Source organism: Amphiprion ocellaris, chromosome 22, assembly GCF_022539595.1.
Source record: "Amphiprion ocellaris isolate individual 3 ecotype Okinawa chromosome 22, ASM2253959v1, whole genome shotgun sequence".
NCBI lineage: Eukaryota > Metazoa > Chordata > Actinopteri > Pomacentridae > Amphiprion > Amphiprion ocellaris.
This window is the reverse complement of record NC_072787.1, coordinates 22,263,631-22,282,383: the sequence shown is the minus strand read 5'-3', so window position 1 is coordinate 22,282,383 and position 18,753 is coordinate 22,263,631. Positions and strand designations below refer to the sequence as shown.

The following is an 18,753-nucleotide window of genomic DNA, read 5'->3' as shown; positions in this document are numbered from 1 at the left end:
CTGTGTATTTGATCCTAATTTCCAGTGAGGCTTAAAGTTGGAAACAAACAGATACAGTGTGGTGTGGAGACGCTGTTTGCCTGCCTGCTGCGCCCACTGTGTGTTTTCCATGAGTCAGAGTGGGCGTCATCCGGCCATGAGGATGCCAACGTCCATAAGCTCTCTCCATCTGTCACCAACGTCCTCTCCTGGTGGGCAGCCCTTCTTTCTATCCATTTCTTTGTTCCTGTGTGTCTCTCGGTAACATTAAACAGCAACTATGAGGCAATAATTACATCAAATCCAACATTTGTTTATTAATTTAAAGTCATCTTACAGAGTCCTTCCAGACGTTTGGATTGGCTGCTTCGAAATGAATAATACTATTTTACTTGAAAGCACTTAAAAACATACAAATCGCACAAAAATATAAAGTTACTTTCTGGAAATCCATTTGACTCACTGTTACAAAAAATAGAAGGTGCTTCTATTTTAAAACTGTGCATAACTCATGGCTGTAATTCCTCTCAAACCTTGTACTTCGTCTTTCCAGTTTTGCTGATGACGCAGATGTGCTGAAAAGAGAAGAAGTGGGAGAAAGAAAAATTAGCTCGTGTTTAAATTTAAATCGGTGGATTCCCTGCAGCGTGTTTCAATCTTGCCTAAAAACTTTGCATTTGATGACAGCAAAATATTTTCTTAAGCTCACTCTGCACTATGAGAAATTCCATATACAGTCTGCAATGATAAAAACCTGCAATAATTTGAAAGCAGGGTATGTAATCTACAAAGATATGACACGTTCATTAATCTAACTTTGAGGCGCCCCAGGGGTTCAACTCATACTTTAACTGTGGGATGAGGACAGATAAGAGGGGAAGCTTTGACTCGGCCTGATAATGAGATCCTAGCCTCTACATTCCACAGGTCACACTCCTTCTTCAAAGTTTCATCACGAACGCCACCCCCTCCTCCAACAATCGTACAGCGCATACAGTACGTGCAGGTCGAACTGTAGACGGCACACTAAGCTATGGGAGTCAAACGTACAGTTTCACATGAGTCAGAGGTAATAGTCAGGCCACATCTTTAGAGATATAAAATGGCAGAGTTCACGTAGGTTCACGCTACTAATCTGAGACTGGCTTGGAATGAACTGACAGAGGAAAGGTTGCACTCCTGAGTCGAAGCTAAAAGAGGAGTAAGTCGAGTATAAACCAGTGCAGCGGAAACAGACGGTCGTAAATTGTGAAATGCGTGTGACTTAAATGTCACTAAGCTTCTGATCAATTGAGCATTCTAAAAATGGCGACAGACAAAAACACAAGATGAGGAGATTGCAACATTCTTCAAATTAATACATGAAGCAAACATAAATGCCTCAAATGGAATTTACTAGCACTCTTTTAATTGAGTAATCATGTTGCACTCTTTTCTTGTGTTTAATGGCACTGAAATATATTATTATTAGGCATTCATTTAATGCCCCACTCCCAATATTCACAAAGATCTAGATGGAAAGAGGAGTTAAGCTGCTGTTCTTTTGCAGATTTTCTGAAAATGTGGTTAAAATTTGTGCCACAACTTGACTGAATCTTGTCTTATATTAATAACAACATATTCTTGGATCAAACTTCGTGGCGTTTATGTTCTTTTTCTGTTCTGGAAACATTGACAAATCAGGTGATTGTGATGCCTGAAATTCCTATTATGACTTAGCTAACACTACATACAACACACTGAACTCAACACTTAAAAATCTCGCAGAGAGTTTTAGATTCATTTCCTGTTGGATCTCTGTCAGATTAAAAAGCTCAGAACTAAAAACCACACTGACATTTAAAAGCTCCTTGTTGTTCTAGTTGTAGATAGAACTCTATTAAAGTAAACGCAACATTGCCTGCTGTCCTGAATGGAAATGTTTCGGTCAGACACCTTACATCTCCCCACATCAGACATCACACATCTGAGCTGCTTTGCCTACATGTAAAGTCTCCTCGGGCAGGGAGGAGACCTGTAGGGTGAGTTTAGGTTTCAGGGAGAGGAGAGCATCTCTTTGATTTACTGTGTTTACTCTCCCCTCCTGTCTCTTTCATCTCTTTCTCTCGGCTCGTCAAAAGGTCATGTGCCATGCTGCAGCGAAAGTAAACTCAGGACTCACGTTCAGGTCCCGGAAGTATTCATTGTAGTCCAGAGCATAACCCACGACGAACCGGTTGGGAATTTCAAATCCGACATCTACCAGAGCAAACACACACATGCATGTCAAAGAGTAGCAAGATTTTGTGTTCATTTCAACATTAATTAGGGGTTGTGTGGCATAAAAACATAGATTTTATGTTTTGTTTTTTTTTTAGCCCTTTGCACAGACTTAAAAATAATCAGCAATACAAAGTTATTTAGAAGTCAAACAAGTGATGAAGAAAACATGAATTCAGCCCCTTAAAAATCACCTGTAACAAACAATTTGAAGCCTGTATTTGGGTTAATTGCAAAGTGGGGCAACTGACACGTGTTAATTAAACACCCTCGCCTGAAAACATACATCTCATTAACTGAACAAGAAAAACACCAAGAAAACAAGATAGGAGCAGTATCTGTTGCTGAGAATGTCATTTCTAAGAAAATATATGAAATGGTAGGGTATAACATCCAACAAAGGTACCAGAATGTCTCAGAAGTTGAAACTTTTTGGATGGAGTTCAATTGAGTGTTGTATAGCAGCAGTCGTATGTAGCTGGCATTAGAGTAACTGCAACACTACTGACTGATAGCAGCAAACCTGATGTCTCTTCACTGTTGGTTCTAGCAGCTACACCGCTAAAAAGAGGAAGAAAAACTATTCCAAGGCATCCAAATCACCATTTGGCCTCATGACAATGCACAAGGCTAGGAATCTTGCAGAAAAAATGATCTCTGCTGTATTTTAAGATTTACTAGTGGAGGTTTATCAGGTCAGAAAACAACCGTGATGGCGGTACAACCTGTGCTTGAAGACAACTTTTGTAAAATCATACTAGTTGAGCATTCACTCCAGCTTTGAGAAACAGTGAAAAGACATGCATGATTCATGACCTGTGCAGCTAATGAGGGATGCTTACAGTCTGTCAGGCTCTCAGCCATGTTAGGAACCCTCTTCACCAGCAGCCTGAAACACATGCAATATATATTTCTAAAATGCTATTTAATGAACTTCATTGTAACAAATATCATGTTAACAAGCTACTGATTGCTGATTTTTTTAAAAAATGCAGTTTTGTCTTGATTCAAAGGAAATAAACTTTCAATATGAACCATGTGTGATGGAAGCTCTTGTTTCTGTAATCTTCAGACACAAGACAGTGACTGTAGACAATTGATATCTTCTTCTTGTGCTCGTCATATGCTTGGCATTTCCTTTAGATGGGGAAAAAAGAGAGAAAAACTGGCTCACCCCGCAACCTTGACCATCTTGGGTTCAAAGGTCTTCACATGCTGCAGAAGGGCCTTCATGGTCTTTCCTGTGTCGACGATGGCCTAGGGGAAGGGCAGAGCAAAGGAAAACGGAGAGATGAAGAAGGACGAGTGTTGGAAATTTGAGAGCAGAGTGGGGTTTTTTTTTCCATAAACAGAGGAAATTTACAGTTTTTATTATCACAGAAAGGCTTCAGTGACATGCCTTTGAGAGGTAAAGTATGGATTAGTCTGTTATTTGTTCACTCAGACAATATATGGCACTCAGGCAGCTGTTCCAAACTATCTAGTAATCAAGTGTTAAATTAAATATAAATACAAATATGTTTTTGCCTATTAAGACAGATGTTCTTAGTGTAAAGAGCTGTTTTAAACTTGAGTCCAGAAGCTTTAATAACTGAAACATGTTGTTCTTTTTGTCCTTTTGTGAACCAAATGCACAAAAGATAGAAAGAAAACATCAAAGGCATCAAAAAAGTGATGATTTGAAGGAATGACTTGACAGAAATAAAGCATATTAAGAAACAAGCACAGACACTCACCTCAACAATGAGCACACTCTAGAAAAAGAAGAGGGAAAAAAAACACATTAGTAAAACATCACCTTTGAAATTTAACACCGTTTGAGCAAAGTGAAGATAAAGGCGGATTTGTTTCCTTGCATTTCTCAGAGATGGTATCTATAGCAACAATGTTGGCAGCATCTTCAGCTCCTTTAACAAAAACACAGACGAGTCATTCTCTTCTCCGCAGTAATGAACATCTGTGAGCAAAAGTCACTTCAGAGTGTCCGGGTGTTGCACACTTTCCCTGCTGCAGGGTTTCAAATGAATTCCTGTTCCCTTGGCTGGATCTATGAGACTCTTTGTGAGACCAGCCGAGAGTATCTATGGTTTGGGGAGAGTGATAGGAGAGAATGCAGGCAGTTGGCCAATGTTCTCGGTCTACACCTGAACGCTGTTACACAACACTCAGAGAGTCGATAGGGACAAGAGCAGAACACAAAAACTCAGACATAACTGACCTGTCCTCCTGCATGCTGCAGACTGCAACCCATGAGTACAGCCAGTTGGACAACAACTGCGCATTAGCATTTATTTTCACTGTGCAGAGCGTCATTTTTGAGGTGTAATTGGTCTCCTAAGACTGGAAAAAGACAGGTTTTGCACAGTTTCTGTTGCTCAATAAATCAGTCTTGATTCTGGCAAAGACTTTGATGATATTCAGTCAGAATGCCAAAAGTAAGAGTGGAAACTGGGCAGAGCAAGACTGGTCAAAAATGGTGATTATTGTTTTGTGTATTTGCTTTGTCACAGGGTCAGGTAGCAATTTAAGATTATGTTATTTCATTAAGACCTATCATAAATCATCCTAATGCTTAGAAAACTTTCTGTTTTCCAAGTTCACTCTCTTAGTTTAGCCTGTTAGCATGCGTGAATTTGCTCATCACCACTGAAATACATTTATTTAATCACTGAAATATTGTCCTGGTGATGGCACTAGAGGAAAAGTCAGATGTGAAAGTTATTACAGTTCATCCTGAGAGAAAAATAAGTGTGCACCAACTTTTGAGAGAATTAGCCGAGAGCTCAGCAGACTGCAAGTCAAGAGAAAACATGCAAATAGACCAAATACATGCAAATTGAGACTGAAACAACAAGTTGTGTATATCACATGGAAACACTAGTACTTGTCATGGGTGCCATCTGCAGCATATTCCACTATTTGGTTCTTACATAATCAAACCGGTCAAGATATTTTTGTTTTGTTTAAATTTGCTTGTGTTTTGTCTACGTGCATGTATTCTCAAGCTGCAGTGCACTCTAGGGATGACCAAAGGATTTATCCAACGGGGACCAAACATTTACCACCAAATTTCATGACTGTTCGATAGTTATTGAGATATTTTGTTAATCAGTCTCAGAACAACAGATGTAAAGTGACTTCTGTGCTATTGAAACTGCGCACTGTCTGATTAAAACTATCATAAGTATTTAAATCAGGACAAAGATGATTACCATTGCTATCCTGCTAACACTGCTGATTAAAAATGAGTGAAATATATAAATATTAGACTAAATGAAGAGATTGAATGTTCAGTTTTTGAATTTCTTTGTGAATATAAAGAGAAACTTATGAACTTTATCAGTCTAAATTGGTGTAAAAAGTACCGTACCAATATTGCATCCAATCTCCTACAGATGAAAACAGTTCACAGAATGCCCAACTTAACTGACAGAGATCACCTCAGTATCACACAGGATTAGACAGGAGACAGTAAGAGTTTCATGAGGAACAGTGCTGATAATGCTGCCGGCCTTCTCTCACCATCTAACTCCTCAACACTCCCCGTCACTGAGCTGTCATGAAGTTGCCATTTCCACAGCACAGATTAACAGGTTATACAGGAGCAGCATTAATAGCAGCACACTCATAATCTGCTTGGAGCAGTGATTCAGTGCTTCTCTGTGAGGCTTGCAAAGACGGATGACTAATAATTAGTTTTTTGATAGTATTTGACACTTTGTGGGAGGTTTGCGTTGAACATTTTCGTCAGGATGAAGGCTCATAACGAGCGCGCTGGCTTCGGTGATTCATGTTTTCTGTGTGAGGTGCCTGTCAGTCTTTTTTGTTTTTATTCCCTCTGACCTTTTTCCCCTACAGTGAAAATGCATCTGAGCTGAAGTTCATTTTGACAGCTCAGTTGAGTGAATTCAACATCAGTCTCTTCTAAGCAAATGCGTGTGGGCATATTTGCTCGCCCGTTCAGCTGACTTAGTAACATTTCTGCCTTCTGCCTATCTCAGAGACTAATGTGACTGGGGCTAATTCCTCACGATGCCACAGCCTGTGTCCTTTACAGACTCCTCAGCGCTTTCTGGCGGAGCTAAACGGGGACGAGGAGTCAATAAATCTGCCTTGTGGGAACATTGGTTTGCCTGAAATGTCTGATTCATGGCCAGGGTGAAGGGCAAGCCACTTTAACAAAGTGACACTCATGAGTTATGCACAATGAGCATGATTGTGAAGAAGCTAGCTTGGAGTAAGTGGGTGTGGTCTGGTTTGAGGGTAAGTCTGGGGCAGTAAAATGTATTATTGCATCGAAGTCGAGTATTAAAACATAAAAAAAACGTAACTGTACGTCCTAATGTAGGCATCTATGAGTGGATTCTGTGTTGTTCACCTGAGAAAACATTCTCAGTTCCAGACAGTTTAACTGACAGCTCCCTCTTGAGGCTTTAAAAAAATGTAAATACTAAACTAGACAATTCCACACGCACTTTTCCACGCAGAAAAGACAGATCTCGGCTTCCTATGATGTGCAGGTCCTCTGTTGATTGGTCATTCTGGGAAAGAGAAGAGAAGAATGGTAATACATCACATTTTGCAATGTAGAAGTTGTACATTTTGTACTTTATCTCACAGCACGGTTGCCCAAGATTTGTTCTCTTCAGCCATAATAACTTAAAATAAATAATCTGCCACATATTTGGTTGAGAAATAGCATTACACGTGTTTACTGCTGAGATAATTTAGCGTTTCTCAAAAAATTAGACAGAACTATCTGCGGCATTACTGCAAGACGAATGCACAAAGATGGGCTTATTTCACAATAAGTCTGAGATAAAACATCCCGAACATAAACACAGACATGCACTCTCTGTCCCTGTTGGAGGCACAGTGTAAAGCTTTGAAGAATAAAGGCTTTGAAGTTAGATTCAGTCCACTACAGATGTATGACTTGGATAAGAGCAGCAGTGGCATGGACAAAATCCCAGCCTTGGGGGCAGGTCACATGACTCCATCATGACCGGCGAGATTGACTAACAGCGTCAAGAGCAGCTGTTACGTAACACCGTATTGTTTGCTGACATCGAAATGGAATTCTGTTTTCTTACTTGTATGTTTTCATACCTTATATATCTTTTCAGATGTTTTTAATCAACTTACTTGTTATCAGTTTAACACAGTTTGTCAGCGTGTACCTTTAATTGTTTTCAGTTTTTCTTCTTCTCCCTCTGTTCACATTGAGTGTCTGCAGATCTCAGAATAAAATAACCCTCACAGGGGTATTAGTACCTAATATTATTGGAATAATGCCCATATAGGCCTGTATACTTGCATATGTTGGCAATTTTGCTCTATTGGGATGTAAAAACCTTCATATTTAATAAGAGGTTTTGTGGCATCATAATGTTGCCTCAGTGTCTCTATTTAATTCAGTTTATTCTGCCCTTGTAGGTTCTTCGACCTCAGGCAAAAACACTTCAGAAAACATAGTGAATTCTCCCCCGTGCAATAAAAAGGGGTGAAAAATGCGACCACATGCCGAGAAAATATAAATCAGCTCCTTTTTAGATGTGTGCCAAAATACACCACAATATAACAAGTGACTGTGCTGACAATCGCAACGTGATATGACTGTAAACATTGATGTGTCATTACCAGAGTTAATTCAACAGTTTATACATTCCAGGTGTTAGATACGGCCATGAGCTGTTTTTCTTGGCAGCGGCCAGTGCACCAATTAACAGTCTGGTATTTTCATGACCTGAGCTCTGCAGTCACGCCACAATTGAGCGTCCTTGAGGTGTCCTGCATGAGTGTCGTCGCCACACAGGAACAACAGTGACATCTGGTGGTCTGGTTACATAAGGGATGTTAAAAATGGGAAAATGCCTTTATGGATGCAATTAGGACTGGAATTAATAATTATTGTGATTCAATTTCATATTTGTTCTGTCTATAAAATGTGCAAAAATATGGAAAAGTGCTCTTCACAAATTTCTCCACATTGCTTGTGCTTGTCCGTCCAATAGTTCAAATCCTAAATATACTTAATTTCCCCTTTGTTTTGGCTATAAAATGTGCACAAAAATGCTCCCCACAAATGTCTCTACATTGCTTGTGCTTGCCCATCCAATAATTCAAACCCCAAATGTATTATATATAAAACTAAGACAAGCAGGAAATCCTCCATTTGAGAAGCTGGAACAGTTTCACTCATTAAGTCAATATTTTTTCAGATTTTAAGTTCTTTTTGGGGCCATTTTTTGGCTTTGTGAAAGGTTTGGCAGAATGTACGTGGAACGTGAGATGAAGTAACCAGTTTCCCTACCAGGTAGCTCTTCAGACGGATAAACTCCACCCGCGTCTCCAGGTATCTGTTGGAATTGCGACCCAGAACTTTGATGAACTCCACCAGATCTGCGCAGAACTTGTAGCCTCCTTTCAGGACGCACAGCACCATTATGTTGCTGTCCCCGAAGTCATCCATGATGTATCGGGCCAGACGCTCTGTCCTGCAGAAATCACGTTATTAATCGCACCCAGGAAATGATGACAATCCTCGTTGTGCACATTCTTACCTGTTCATGATTACCCCATGTGGGATGTAAACGTTCTCGATGTCTTCGTGGTAGTGTTCGGGGTAGGTGAACAGGTCCAGACTGTAGCCCGGCCAGTCATCTTTAATCTGGGGTGGACAGATTACTGACAGGTATGGAGATAATAGCACCGCAGATACGTAATCCTGCTATACTGGGTCAGGAAATAGACCTGGAAAGGCTGTTGGACAATTATCATCATTATGACTGCCAGAGTGTTTAAGGGCATATTTGTGAATATTTTGGTTTATGAAGTCATGCTTGTAGAGGCATTTTAAAAGCTTTGAGTTTTAAAAAGTCAAATTCCAATCACTTCATAGCTGATCTTAGCTTTCTTTTTAACTTTAAAACAAATAAGCTTCACATTTTAAAAGTATTTAATCATCTTACCGGGGACCCCTCTTTCAACTGTTTGTGAACAGGACAGTTAAATTGGTTGTTTAGCCAAAAAAAAAATAAATAAATAAACAGACGGCACATGTTCATTCCCAATTAGCATCAAAGAAAGATGTAAAGTAATGCTGACATGAAACAATTACTACTGCTGATGTTGACTATTATTCTGTGTTGAAAACAAATAAAAACTTTTTACAAATCTGCTTCCAGTGACACAAGGAGCTTATTCAGAAAACAAAAGTACTAATTGCAGAGTAAAATATTATCAGAAATGATGCTGAATTGTGTTGACATGACATGGTTGTGTGTTAAACATACCACAATTCCTCTTTGCATCTGTGAGTTGTCCATCTGTAGCAGGTCTTAATTGTGGTAAAGTTTCAGGATGTAGGATCCACGTGGCCGAGACCTTCAGAGGAAACACAGAAACAGCTGATTCCACTCACATGACAGCAAAAAATGGATTTTACCTTCCTCTTAATGGTCACAGGAAAACAAAAAGGTACAGCAACACGAGGAACACTGAGTTCAGGTTGAACTGAAAGCTTAAAGTTACATTCTCTGCATTTGAACTACAGTAATTCGCTGAGTAACATTTCTAATCTGTTATTGCCAAAACATCGCTTACTGTTCCGTTGCCTTCGTTTCAGCGCCCGCTAACAAAACCAAGATGGAGAAAAGAAATGAAAGACATCCAGGGACGTCCTGTCCAGCCACACATGCTGTGGGATCACGCTTCAGTCATTTGTGTAAAAGGAAAGCGTTGTTTTGGTGGCGGAGTCTTACGTGGATAATCAGCTTCATGTGATGCTATGCTGGCTTGTGGCCGCATCACAGGCCACTGCAGGGGGATGTGAAAAAATCTGCAACAAATACTCGGTTCAGATGCTAACGGATACTCTTTAATGGCTACACTGTCATTTTAATGTAACCGAAAAAAATATTAAATTTGCAGATGTCAGTTTTCCTTGAAAATCCGTAACACTTTAGATAAATACAAATATTTTATTGACATTTGTTGCAAACCTAAGAGTGTCATGGATCCACAGTGAAATGTCTAAGCTACTAGCCAGACTCTCATTACATTACTTTTGGACTTGCAATATTTTATCGCAGTCTCGTTGCCATTTAACATAAAACAAATGAGTATACCCCCGATTAACATCACCAAAATCATTTGACAATAATTTAAGTTAAAATGATGAGTATTTTATCTGATGTTCACACTTGAGGGGGAAGTAAAGACATTCAGTACAGTGTATTTGATCATTTCTGAGGATTAAATGTCCTAATGTTTGGATACGTAGATGGTTTTGAACCTCTCGAAGAGGCTAATGTCCTTCTCCAGCTGCTTCATTTCCTCTTCCAGCCGGACCTTGTGGGCCTTCTGTGACATGGTTTCAATGAAGAGAGGGAGGCTCTGATACTCATGATGCAGCTTATCCCAGTCCTTCTTCAGGTTCTGGATTCACAGAGGGAAAATCATCAATGTCACAAAACAGTCAGCTTGATAACATAATTGTCAAGACTTAAGGCTTTGATAGAGTAAACAGACATCAGTCAGATGTATTATCTATGGTATATGAAGTAAAGAGGTAATTCTCTAGTGTCAGTGAGAAATACTAGAATTTTAAAATACTGATTTTGTGCATACACACTCACATAATGCAAAATGTGTGCAGTCAGCTCTAAGAGGTAATTTAATATCTCCAATTTGCTTTGCATCCTCTCCAAGCCTCTTTAAAAAAAAAAAAAAAAAAAAAAAAAAAAAAAAAAAAAAAAAAATATATATATATATATATATATATATATATATATATATATATATATATATATATATATATATATATATGTACACAATTTAATTAGCTATTATCCAAACCTATTAGGGCTGACAAAAGTATTTTACTAAAAAACTTTAAAAACATGAAAAAATCTAATGAATTTTGTGTGCCCCTACAGTCATTCAAGATGTCTGCAAGATCCAGTGCTGTTCAAAGTAAAAAAAAAAAAAAAAAACATCATCTTGCAGCCTTTTGTCAGAGTACCTCCAGGACGGCTAGTCGCTCCTCGTCCGGCAGACGTCTCAGAGCTCCCTGCTCTCTCTGGTCTTTTACAAACCTGTTGTACTCCTCCTCAGCCCTCAGCTTTTCGTCATTGCGCTGCTGCAGGTATGTAGGTATTTTACCGTAATCCTGCAGGTAGGAACAGAGAAACCTATGTTTAATATGGACCTGTTTAAATTTGAAATCAGGCCCCAAAATAGATCTTTAAATCCATAAATTAAAAGATATGAATGTATTTTAGATTTCTCTACTGTCTTCAAGAATCTAATATAGTAATATTTAACATTTTTCCAAGCATATCTAACTGTTATAGCAGACTTAATAAAACCATTTCAGTAGCACGGTTGTAAAATACCGTTTTCTTGATGTACTTGGGGACAAGTCCTGAGTTTTCAAGAGGCTGCTTGTGTCCCTTGCTGGTGTCCACACATATAGGTTGTGGCTTCTTCGGCACTGCAGTAGCTGTCTTTATAAAGTCCCTCTTGGTGTGGATTCCCATGAGTGGGTTGTCAGTCCTTGCAGGAACTGGTGGTTTCTTCTCAGTGCAGGTGCAGGTTTTATGAGCATCTTTAGAGCACTCCGTCGCTGAAAGAAGGCAACAAACTTATTAGAATCACCTTTCAAACTCAGACACATAAAATAACCTGATACATGAACTCACCTCCAAGAGGTTTGGATTCTTTTGAATGCTTCTTCAGGTATTTATCCGTAGATGGCATTTCTACTTTTGCTGGTCCCATCGTTCTCATTGCATCTTTGGTTAACCTGCTCTCCTGAACAACAGCTGGCCTGAACTTGGACATGTACCTTTAAAAAAAAGCACACAATCTGTTCATTTGAGGTTTCCGAATAAAATAAAACAGAAAGAAAATAAAGTTTTTACATTTCTCTATTATTATAGCAAAATAAAATAAGATGACAGTCAAGACACTTATTAGTTAATTATGAAACAGAGTAAAAAAAAATTACTGGCAAGATGTGTCTGATACTTTCCAATAGGTTCATGGCTAATGGCTAATCTGGTTTGAGTTGTCAAATTTGGGATTAAAATAAGAAAAAGCTCGTTTTTTGTTGTCTTATCAACTCATTAGCTAATAAACTGATTTTGGCTTAGCTGAGATAGCTTAGCTGAGCTAGCTTTGCAAAGTAACTTGGCTTAGTTAGCTAAAATGGTGTCAACTAGCCTACCTTGGCTGTTTTTCAATACGACTTTCCTCTTTTGGAAGAATATTGTAGATGCTTTCCGGTGGATACTTGACTTCAGACATGCTGAATAACTTCAAAAACACTTTGGACTAAATGTTTAAAACGACACAGGTTCAGTGGCAGGCTAATGACCGAGCTAACGGTAACTTAGAAATGTTTGACAACACAAGAGCCAAGCAGTTGCTGGGTAACCGAGGAAGGGAAAAGTTGCATTCGAGTACAGCCGTAAAATACAATTAAGCGAGTAAGGTAGATTTTTCGAAATGAGTCACGTCTTTCTTTCAGGTTTGAACTGTGCAAATATATATATAGGTGCCTTGCCCTAAATTATTTTGCGATTTTTTTCTCAAAATATACTGCTACTTTTTTTCCCAACTAAAAACTACGCACATACTTAATGCGCATTGCATTATCTGTATCTTTGTAGCATCTCTGTTTCTTCGGTATTTTTTAAGATGCCAGCATCATGTGCAGGTTATTTTTACTCCTGTCTCCTTTCGCAGGATTACTAAACGATTTTCTCATACAGTCAGATCGTACTTTGGCGTTTACTTGCCTAAATTACGAGGATTTATCGTGCGGTTGAATGCAGCACAGGGTATAAGCAGGTTTTGCGATGCAAAAATTAGTAATAACTTTAGTTTCCAAACACTACCAACGTTATGGCATTTGAATACAATGCAGATGCAATTAAAACATGGAGTAAATGTGGTTTTAGTGCAACAAGAATTTTGTCCGTGGGAAAAAAAAACAAGAATTTTGTCCCTCCGGGCTGGCCGTAGTGTTTGTACAAACTGCGGAGTAAGCTTTCCGTCAAACATGTACGTGCTGATCGTGCTTTCCCGGACAAACAAACCATGTTTCACCACAGACTGGCATTTATTAACAGATCTGAAGTGCGGAAAGTCATCGTTGCATTTCGCGTAAGTGCGTTGGTCATTTAAACTTTGATTTATGGTCACTGTTAGTGTCCTCGCTGCAAAACACGTGGAAAGTTGTCACAGTCACCTGCAGCACTATAGCAAGGTGATCAGCTTCAATAACATATCTGTCCAAAGTGCTCTAGCGTGACGCGTATTTTTGCCTTAAAAGTCATTATAAATAAATGCAGGAGGCATAAATATACTGTTTTTATTTATTTTATTGATGTTGCTCATGCTTTTAACAGTTTTTAATCATGAAAAATAACATTTGATAAGTTGTTACTTGTGAGAAAACTGGTTTTCTGATTTGTAAATCAGAAAAAATAGAAATAAAATGAGGAATTTTGTTTACATGCACTGTAACAGGGTGTATGATTGGCAGTGATTTCATTTACTAGCTTATGTAGGTAGATGATTTGTTATTTTCTGATCTGATTTGATCTAGTTTTCCGACAAGAAGGGAGGATTATTTTAAACTACAATACAGATTTTGACAGCAAATACTTTAAAATAAGAGTAATATTGTCAATTTCCAAAATAAGCAGGACATAAAGGCTGTCTGATGAGATTACACAAGGATTTAGGACATTTACAGACAGTGTTGAAAGTTATTTGAGCCCCATCCATGAGCGCTGTCCTTAATAGAGCTAAGCTGAATTACTTTCTCTTTCGCAGGAGAAACGCCTGCTCTCATTTGATTTCTGAATGGGTTTACTGAATGCAAGTCAGCTCGCGGTCAGAGCTGCCAGATGCTGCCTGAGCCCCCTTTCAACATCAAAATCATGGCTCTCCACCAAAACCGCCCCCCTGGGCGACAAGAACATCCTGCTCATGGGTCCTCCTGGAGCAGGGAAGACCACAGTGGGGAAGATCGTGGCCCACAAACTGGGCCTGCCGCTGGTAGACGTCGACGATGACGTCTTGGAGGCGACGTGGAAGATGCCGGTCGCTGCCAAGCTGGCAGCGGTGGGTGGAAAGCGTTTCTTGGAGGAAGAAGGTCAAGCTTTGTGCAACTTCTCTGCTTCTGGGTGTGTCGTTTCCCTGACGGGCTCCAACCCTCTCCACGATGAGGCGATGCAGCACGTCAAGCAGGGCGGGCTGGTCGTCTACCTGGACGTGGACGGCGAGGACATCATACAGAGGCTCACCAGGATGAAGGTGAACAGGGTAGTAGGCCAGGAGGCGGGGGTCTCTATGAGGGACATCCTGCTCTACAGGAAACAGTTTTATGAGAAGTGGCTGGATGTGAGGGTTTTGTGTGGAACGGGAGACACGGTGGAGGAAGTAGCGGAGAAGGTGCTGAAAGCTGTGAGGAGATATGAGAACCGTGATGAGGAAACCTTTGTGTCAACCAGGTGTGACAGCGCAGGACGGTCCAATCAGAAAAGCTACTTTAGTGATGTGGTTGTTGAGGGTCTGGCTGCAGATGGAGGCCTGTATGTTCCCAAAAATGGCTTCCCAAAGCTTGATGCACGTGAATGGCTGAGATTAGCCGCTATGTCATACCAAGAACGAGCTTTAGTTTTGCTTGAAAAGTGCATCCACCCGCTGGACGTCTCTGCTTTGGATCTCAGAACGATGATATTTAAAGCGTACGGGTCAAACTTTTCTAGTGAGGCCGTTGCTCCTGTGAAGCACCTCATGCACAATCAGTACATTCAGGAGCTTTTTCATGGCCCCACCGCCTCCTTTAAGGACCTGGCCTTGCAGCTGATGCCTCAACTCTTCGCCTACTGCCTCCCACCCATGTGCAACTACCTCATCCTGGTGGCCACGTCCGGAGACACTGGCAGCGCCGTCCTCAGCGGCTTCAGCAGGCTGAGCGGCGTTGACAGACACCGGACCGGCGTGCTGGTGTTCTTCCCGGAGGAGGGAGTGAGTGAGATTCAGAAGCTCCAGATGACGAGCTACAGGGAGGGAAACGCCAGAGCCGTCAGCGTCCTGTCAGACTTCGACTTCTGTCAGAGAACCATCAAGAGGATGTTTGGAGAGTCGGGGCTGACCGGGCATCTGGCTGTGGAGTACGGCACCGTCCTCAGCACCGCCAACTCCATCAACTGGGCAAGACTGCTGCCACAGGTGGGGTCTTGATCAGCTATTACTTTATATACGAGGCTTTTTTTTCTTACAGCAGACATTTGCACTTGTTCGAGAAACTTTAGTGAACATTGTGTTTAAAAGTCTTATCAAGCCTGGGAAAGACATTTACTATAAAGGGCAGCTGAATGAATGAAATGAGCTTATTCAAAAATAGTTTTGATTGTGTTCTTTTTATTAAGTTGAGATAATCATGACAGATATTTCTTTTGGGGCAATATATCAGATTTTATATGGAAAATAACAAATTGTATCTGTGTCCGAGAAATCACTTTCAACTAAGTTCCCCATTACAAAAACACCTCTCAAGGAAGTGTGTTAATTCCAGATCACATGACCTGCTCAACATGATGTCATTTCCTCCTGAAGAAAAGACTGGCCAGACTCCAAGGCTTTCTGAGTTATTTAATATAAAGTAGTGTGTGAGTCAAGTGTGGATTTATCAGATGTCAACAGGTTTACTACAATATCTTTATAAATGACTTTCAATTTAAATTTTATGCAATTTTATATATATTATGTAGAAGAATCTTTCTGTAAAAATGCCATGTGGTGTTTGGTTATAGGTGGCCATGTTGATTTTAGGCCTGAAAACAGCAAAAATGTCAACTATGATGCCTGTCAACTAAGTTACAAAAAGTCCCACAGTTATATTTTGACCCAGGTAACACACTTTAGTGAACTTTCCCTCCTCTTGCAGGTGGTCTACCACTCCTCAGCTTATCTGGATCTGTGCAGAGACGGTGTTATCAACTTCGGAGAGCCCGTTGATGTTTGCATCCCTACCGGCAACTTCGGCAATGCCATGTCAGCCGTGTACGCCAAGCAAATGGGCATCCCGATAAGAAAAGTCATCTGCGCGTCCAACCACAACTGCGTCGTCTCCGACTTTATCACCACTGGTGAGTACGACCTGCGTGGACGGCCTCTGATGCCGTCACACTCCCCGGCTATAGATATCCTGAAATCCTCCAACCTGGAGAGGTTTATCTACCACGTCTCGCACGGAGGCAGCCGCCTTGTCAGGGACCTGTTCACACGCTTAGACGGGCAGCAACACTTTCAGTTTCCAGAGCCTCTTCTTGGCAGGATGCAGCAGGAGGTCCTTGCTGGATGGTGCTCTGAGGACGACTGCTTGGCCGCCATCCAGAGCGTTCAAGCGCAGACCGGCTACGTCATGGACACGCACACCGGCGTGGCCAAAGTCGTGGCCGACAGGCTGCAGGACGGCTCATGCCCCGTGGTGCTTTGTTCCACCGCTCACTACGGGAAATTCGCTCCCGCTGTGTTCAAAGCTCTGCAAGCCCAAAATATTCCAGAGGATCCTGTCGAGCAGCTGAAGAAGCTGGAAGTCGCTGCTTCCAGACCAGAAACACACAGAGAGATGATGAGATGCCTGAAGGAAAGTGGCAGGAGGCGACACACTGTTTGTCCTGCAGATTACAGTGTGTTGGTGGAGGAGGTGGAGAGCATGATACAAGACTCTTTCTTGAAAGTTATGTAGAATTATTCACCAGAATTTAAACCAGAATCTTCAAAATATGCTGTTGATGTGCCTTGTTTGTATTGTGCTACCAGTTCATGGAATTTTTAAACAGCAAACAGAACAAAAAGAGCTAAAATCTCACTTGAAAAAGGCTTAAAAACATCAAAAAGAAGTACCAGCTATAAGCAGGCATCAGTATAAACATGCATTAATTTAAAAGGCCCATCCCACCTGGGCCTTCAGGAGTGAGAAAAATAAGCACAGTCATCCTGATAATGCAGTGACAGAGCTTTTAACTGTTTTATGGCAGATTCTTTACATCGTTATCTGGAGTCCTGGCCCACTAGATGGGGATGTCTACCTCTTGACCACTGGCTGCCGTGTAGAAAACACATGCCAGCATTACAGTAACACTATAGGGATGCATCAGGTTCATATCCAGTAATCACCAGTTTCTATAATCCTCCTGTCAGTGTCCATTGACTCATTAACTAGGCATCGTTTAGACAGAAAGTGTCTTATATTGCTATAACAAAAATACCTTTTAAGACAGTACATTGTTATACTGCATTTTGGATATACAGCCTCTCGGAATGATTACAGAAACAATTCCTGTTTTATTTTGTTCTGCTGGGAAATACACTAAGAAAGTGCACGTAATGTAAATATATACATGTAAAGCTCTGTACTACAATTATTTAACCACCAATTAAAGTGAAAGGAAGTAGCTCAACAGTGTATTTTTTTTGTCACAAACAAATGCAATCTCAGTGGAAAGCTCAATTTTTTATTGTGTTACACTCTGGATGTCAATTTTTGATGTCCTATTACCTTTTTAAACAATACAATGCTCTTTTTTCATGTATATTTTATCTAAAAATATGTATTTAGGAAGGAATAAATGTGAAATTATGTGTACATTTAAGTCTACAGGCTTGCAATAATGACATTACAGCTCATAGTCTTGGTATACAGGGTTGGTTATGTGGAAATTGGAAATACAATTTGAACTTTATGTGCTCTGAAGAAAACCACATTGCTCTTTTTTTGTGCCAGGCGTCTGTCATGGCCAACGCCGTATGATGCAGAACAGGAGCAGGTCTGAGGTTAATTTTGCAGCCTCCGACGTCAGCCCATCCATAACAGCGGTGCTCCGAAATGAAACCCCGACTCTGTGGCTATCAGTCGAGTCATTTAAATCCAGGTGCTGCCTCAGCAGCCGTGGGGAGAGGAGGGAGGAAGGAAGATAAGTTTCATAGATCTCCAGGATTGCTTATGACTGCAGTTGTTAAAATAGATGGAAAGCCGGGCCAGATTTGACAAAGCACTTTGCTTCCATGCCCTCTGATCTGGATCACTGTCTCTGTGTCTTTGCAGGGAGCGAGAAGAAGAGTGTTCTCTTCAGTTTTTGTGTGTTTTTTAAAAATTATTAATCTGTCCTCGGGCATAGATTTTGTTTGAACATTTGGGTTGGGGAGGAGTGAGTCATGAGCAAGGGTCTTGGGGTCCTCCTCCGGGAAGTTTTTAATCATCAAACACTTTATTTCCTGCATTCTTGTGAATTTTTCTGCACCATTTTGAGCTTTTTCTGCCTGAGTTTCTAGACTCCTGGACTTCAGCAGCTCCTATGTGTTTCTGCAACATTTCTGCACATTGATGGCATCATTGATTTACTGCCTAAATCATTTTTAATATTTTTTGAGAGGAAAAATGCAACACAAATCTTTATATGAGACGTACCATAAATGTCTTATCTTCAC

At 40.5% G+C, this 18,753-nt stretch overlaps 3 protein-coding genes across 3 annotated transcripts; 1 reads left to right on the top strand and 2 right to left on the bottom strand.

The window, feature by feature from the left end:
- Positions 1-271: 271 nt before the first annotated feature.
- Positions 272-9,977, bottom strand: prtfdc1a (phosphoribosyl transferase domain containing 1a). Its single transcript, XM_035951102.2, has 10 exons — positions 9,844-9,977; positions 9,534-9,624; positions 8,802-8,908; positions 8,552-8,735; positions 6,714-6,779; positions 3,975-3,992; positions 3,413-3,495; positions 3,081-3,127; positions 2,141-2,217; positions 272-554 (listed from the first exon to the last, which is right to left on the bottom strand). The coding sequence occupies exons 2-10, from the start codon at positions 9,564-9,566 to the stop codon at positions 507-509; spliced, it is 663 nt and encodes a 220-aa protein (XP_035806995.2). The 5' UTR covers positions 9,567-9,624; positions 9,844-9,977; the 3' UTR covers positions 272-506.
- Positions 9,978-10,206: 229 nt separating this feature from the next.
- Positions 10,207-12,674, bottom strand: enkur (enkurin, TRPC channel interacting protein). Its single transcript, XM_023276458.3, has 5 exons — positions 12,470-12,674; positions 11,943-12,088; positions 11,637-11,866; positions 11,264-11,410; positions 10,207-10,677 (listed from the first exon to the last, which is right to left on the bottom strand). The coding sequence occupies exons 1-5, from the start codon at positions 12,547-12,549 to the stop codon at positions 10,504-10,506; spliced, it is 777 nt and encodes a 258-aa protein (XP_023132226.1). The 5' UTR covers positions 12,550-12,674; the 3' UTR covers positions 10,207-10,503.
- Positions 12,675-13,251: 577 nt separating this feature from the next.
- On the top strand, positions 13,252-18,008 carry LOC111572641 (threonine synthase-like 1). Its single transcript, XM_023276399.3, has 3 exons — positions 13,252-13,410; positions 14,086-15,489; positions 16,208-18,008. The coding sequence occupies exons 2-3, from the start codon at positions 14,116-14,118 to the stop codon at positions 17,009-17,011; spliced, it is 2,178 nt and encodes a 725-aa protein (XP_023132167.2). The 5' UTR covers positions 13,252-13,410; positions 14,086-14,115; the 3' UTR covers positions 17,012-18,008.
- Positions 18,009-18,753: the final 745 nt, after the last annotated feature.

Excerpts from the sequence above, each read along its gene's own strand:
- prtfdc1a (XM_035951102.2), bottom strand. The coding sequence starts at position 9,566 with ATGGACAACTCACAGATGCAAAGAGGAATTGTG. Across the intron at positions 3,128-3,412 it reads AAGATGGTCAAGGTTGCGGG|GCTGCTGGTGAAGAGGGTTC; the intron begins GTGAGCCAGTTT and ends CATGTGTTTCAG. Across the intron at positions 2,218-3,080 it reads GGCTGAGAGCCTGACAGACT|ATGTCGGATTTGAAATTCCC; the intron begins GTAAGCATCCCT and ends TTGCTCTGGTAG.
- enkur (XM_023276458.3), bottom strand. The coding sequence starts at position 12,549 with ATGTCTGAAGTCAAGTATCCACCGGAAAGCATCTACAATATTCTTCCA. Across the intron at positions 12,089-12,469 it reads CGTATTGAAAAACAGCCAAG|GTACATGTCCAAGTTCAGGC; the intron begins GTAGGCTAGTTG and ends TTTTTTTTAAAG. Across the intron at positions 11,411-11,636 it reads CCAAGTACATCAAGAAAACG|GATTACGGTAAAATACCTAC; the intron begins GTATTTTACAAC and ends TCCTACCTGCAG.
- LOC111572641 (XM_023276399.3), top strand. The coding sequence starts at position 14,116 with ATGGGTTTACTGAATGCAAGTCAGCTCGCGGTCAGAGCTGCCAGATGC. Across the intron at positions 15,490-16,207 it reads GGGCAAGACTGCTGCCACAG|GTGGTCTACCACTCCTCAGC; the intron begins GTGGGGTCTTGA and ends CTCCTCTTGCAG.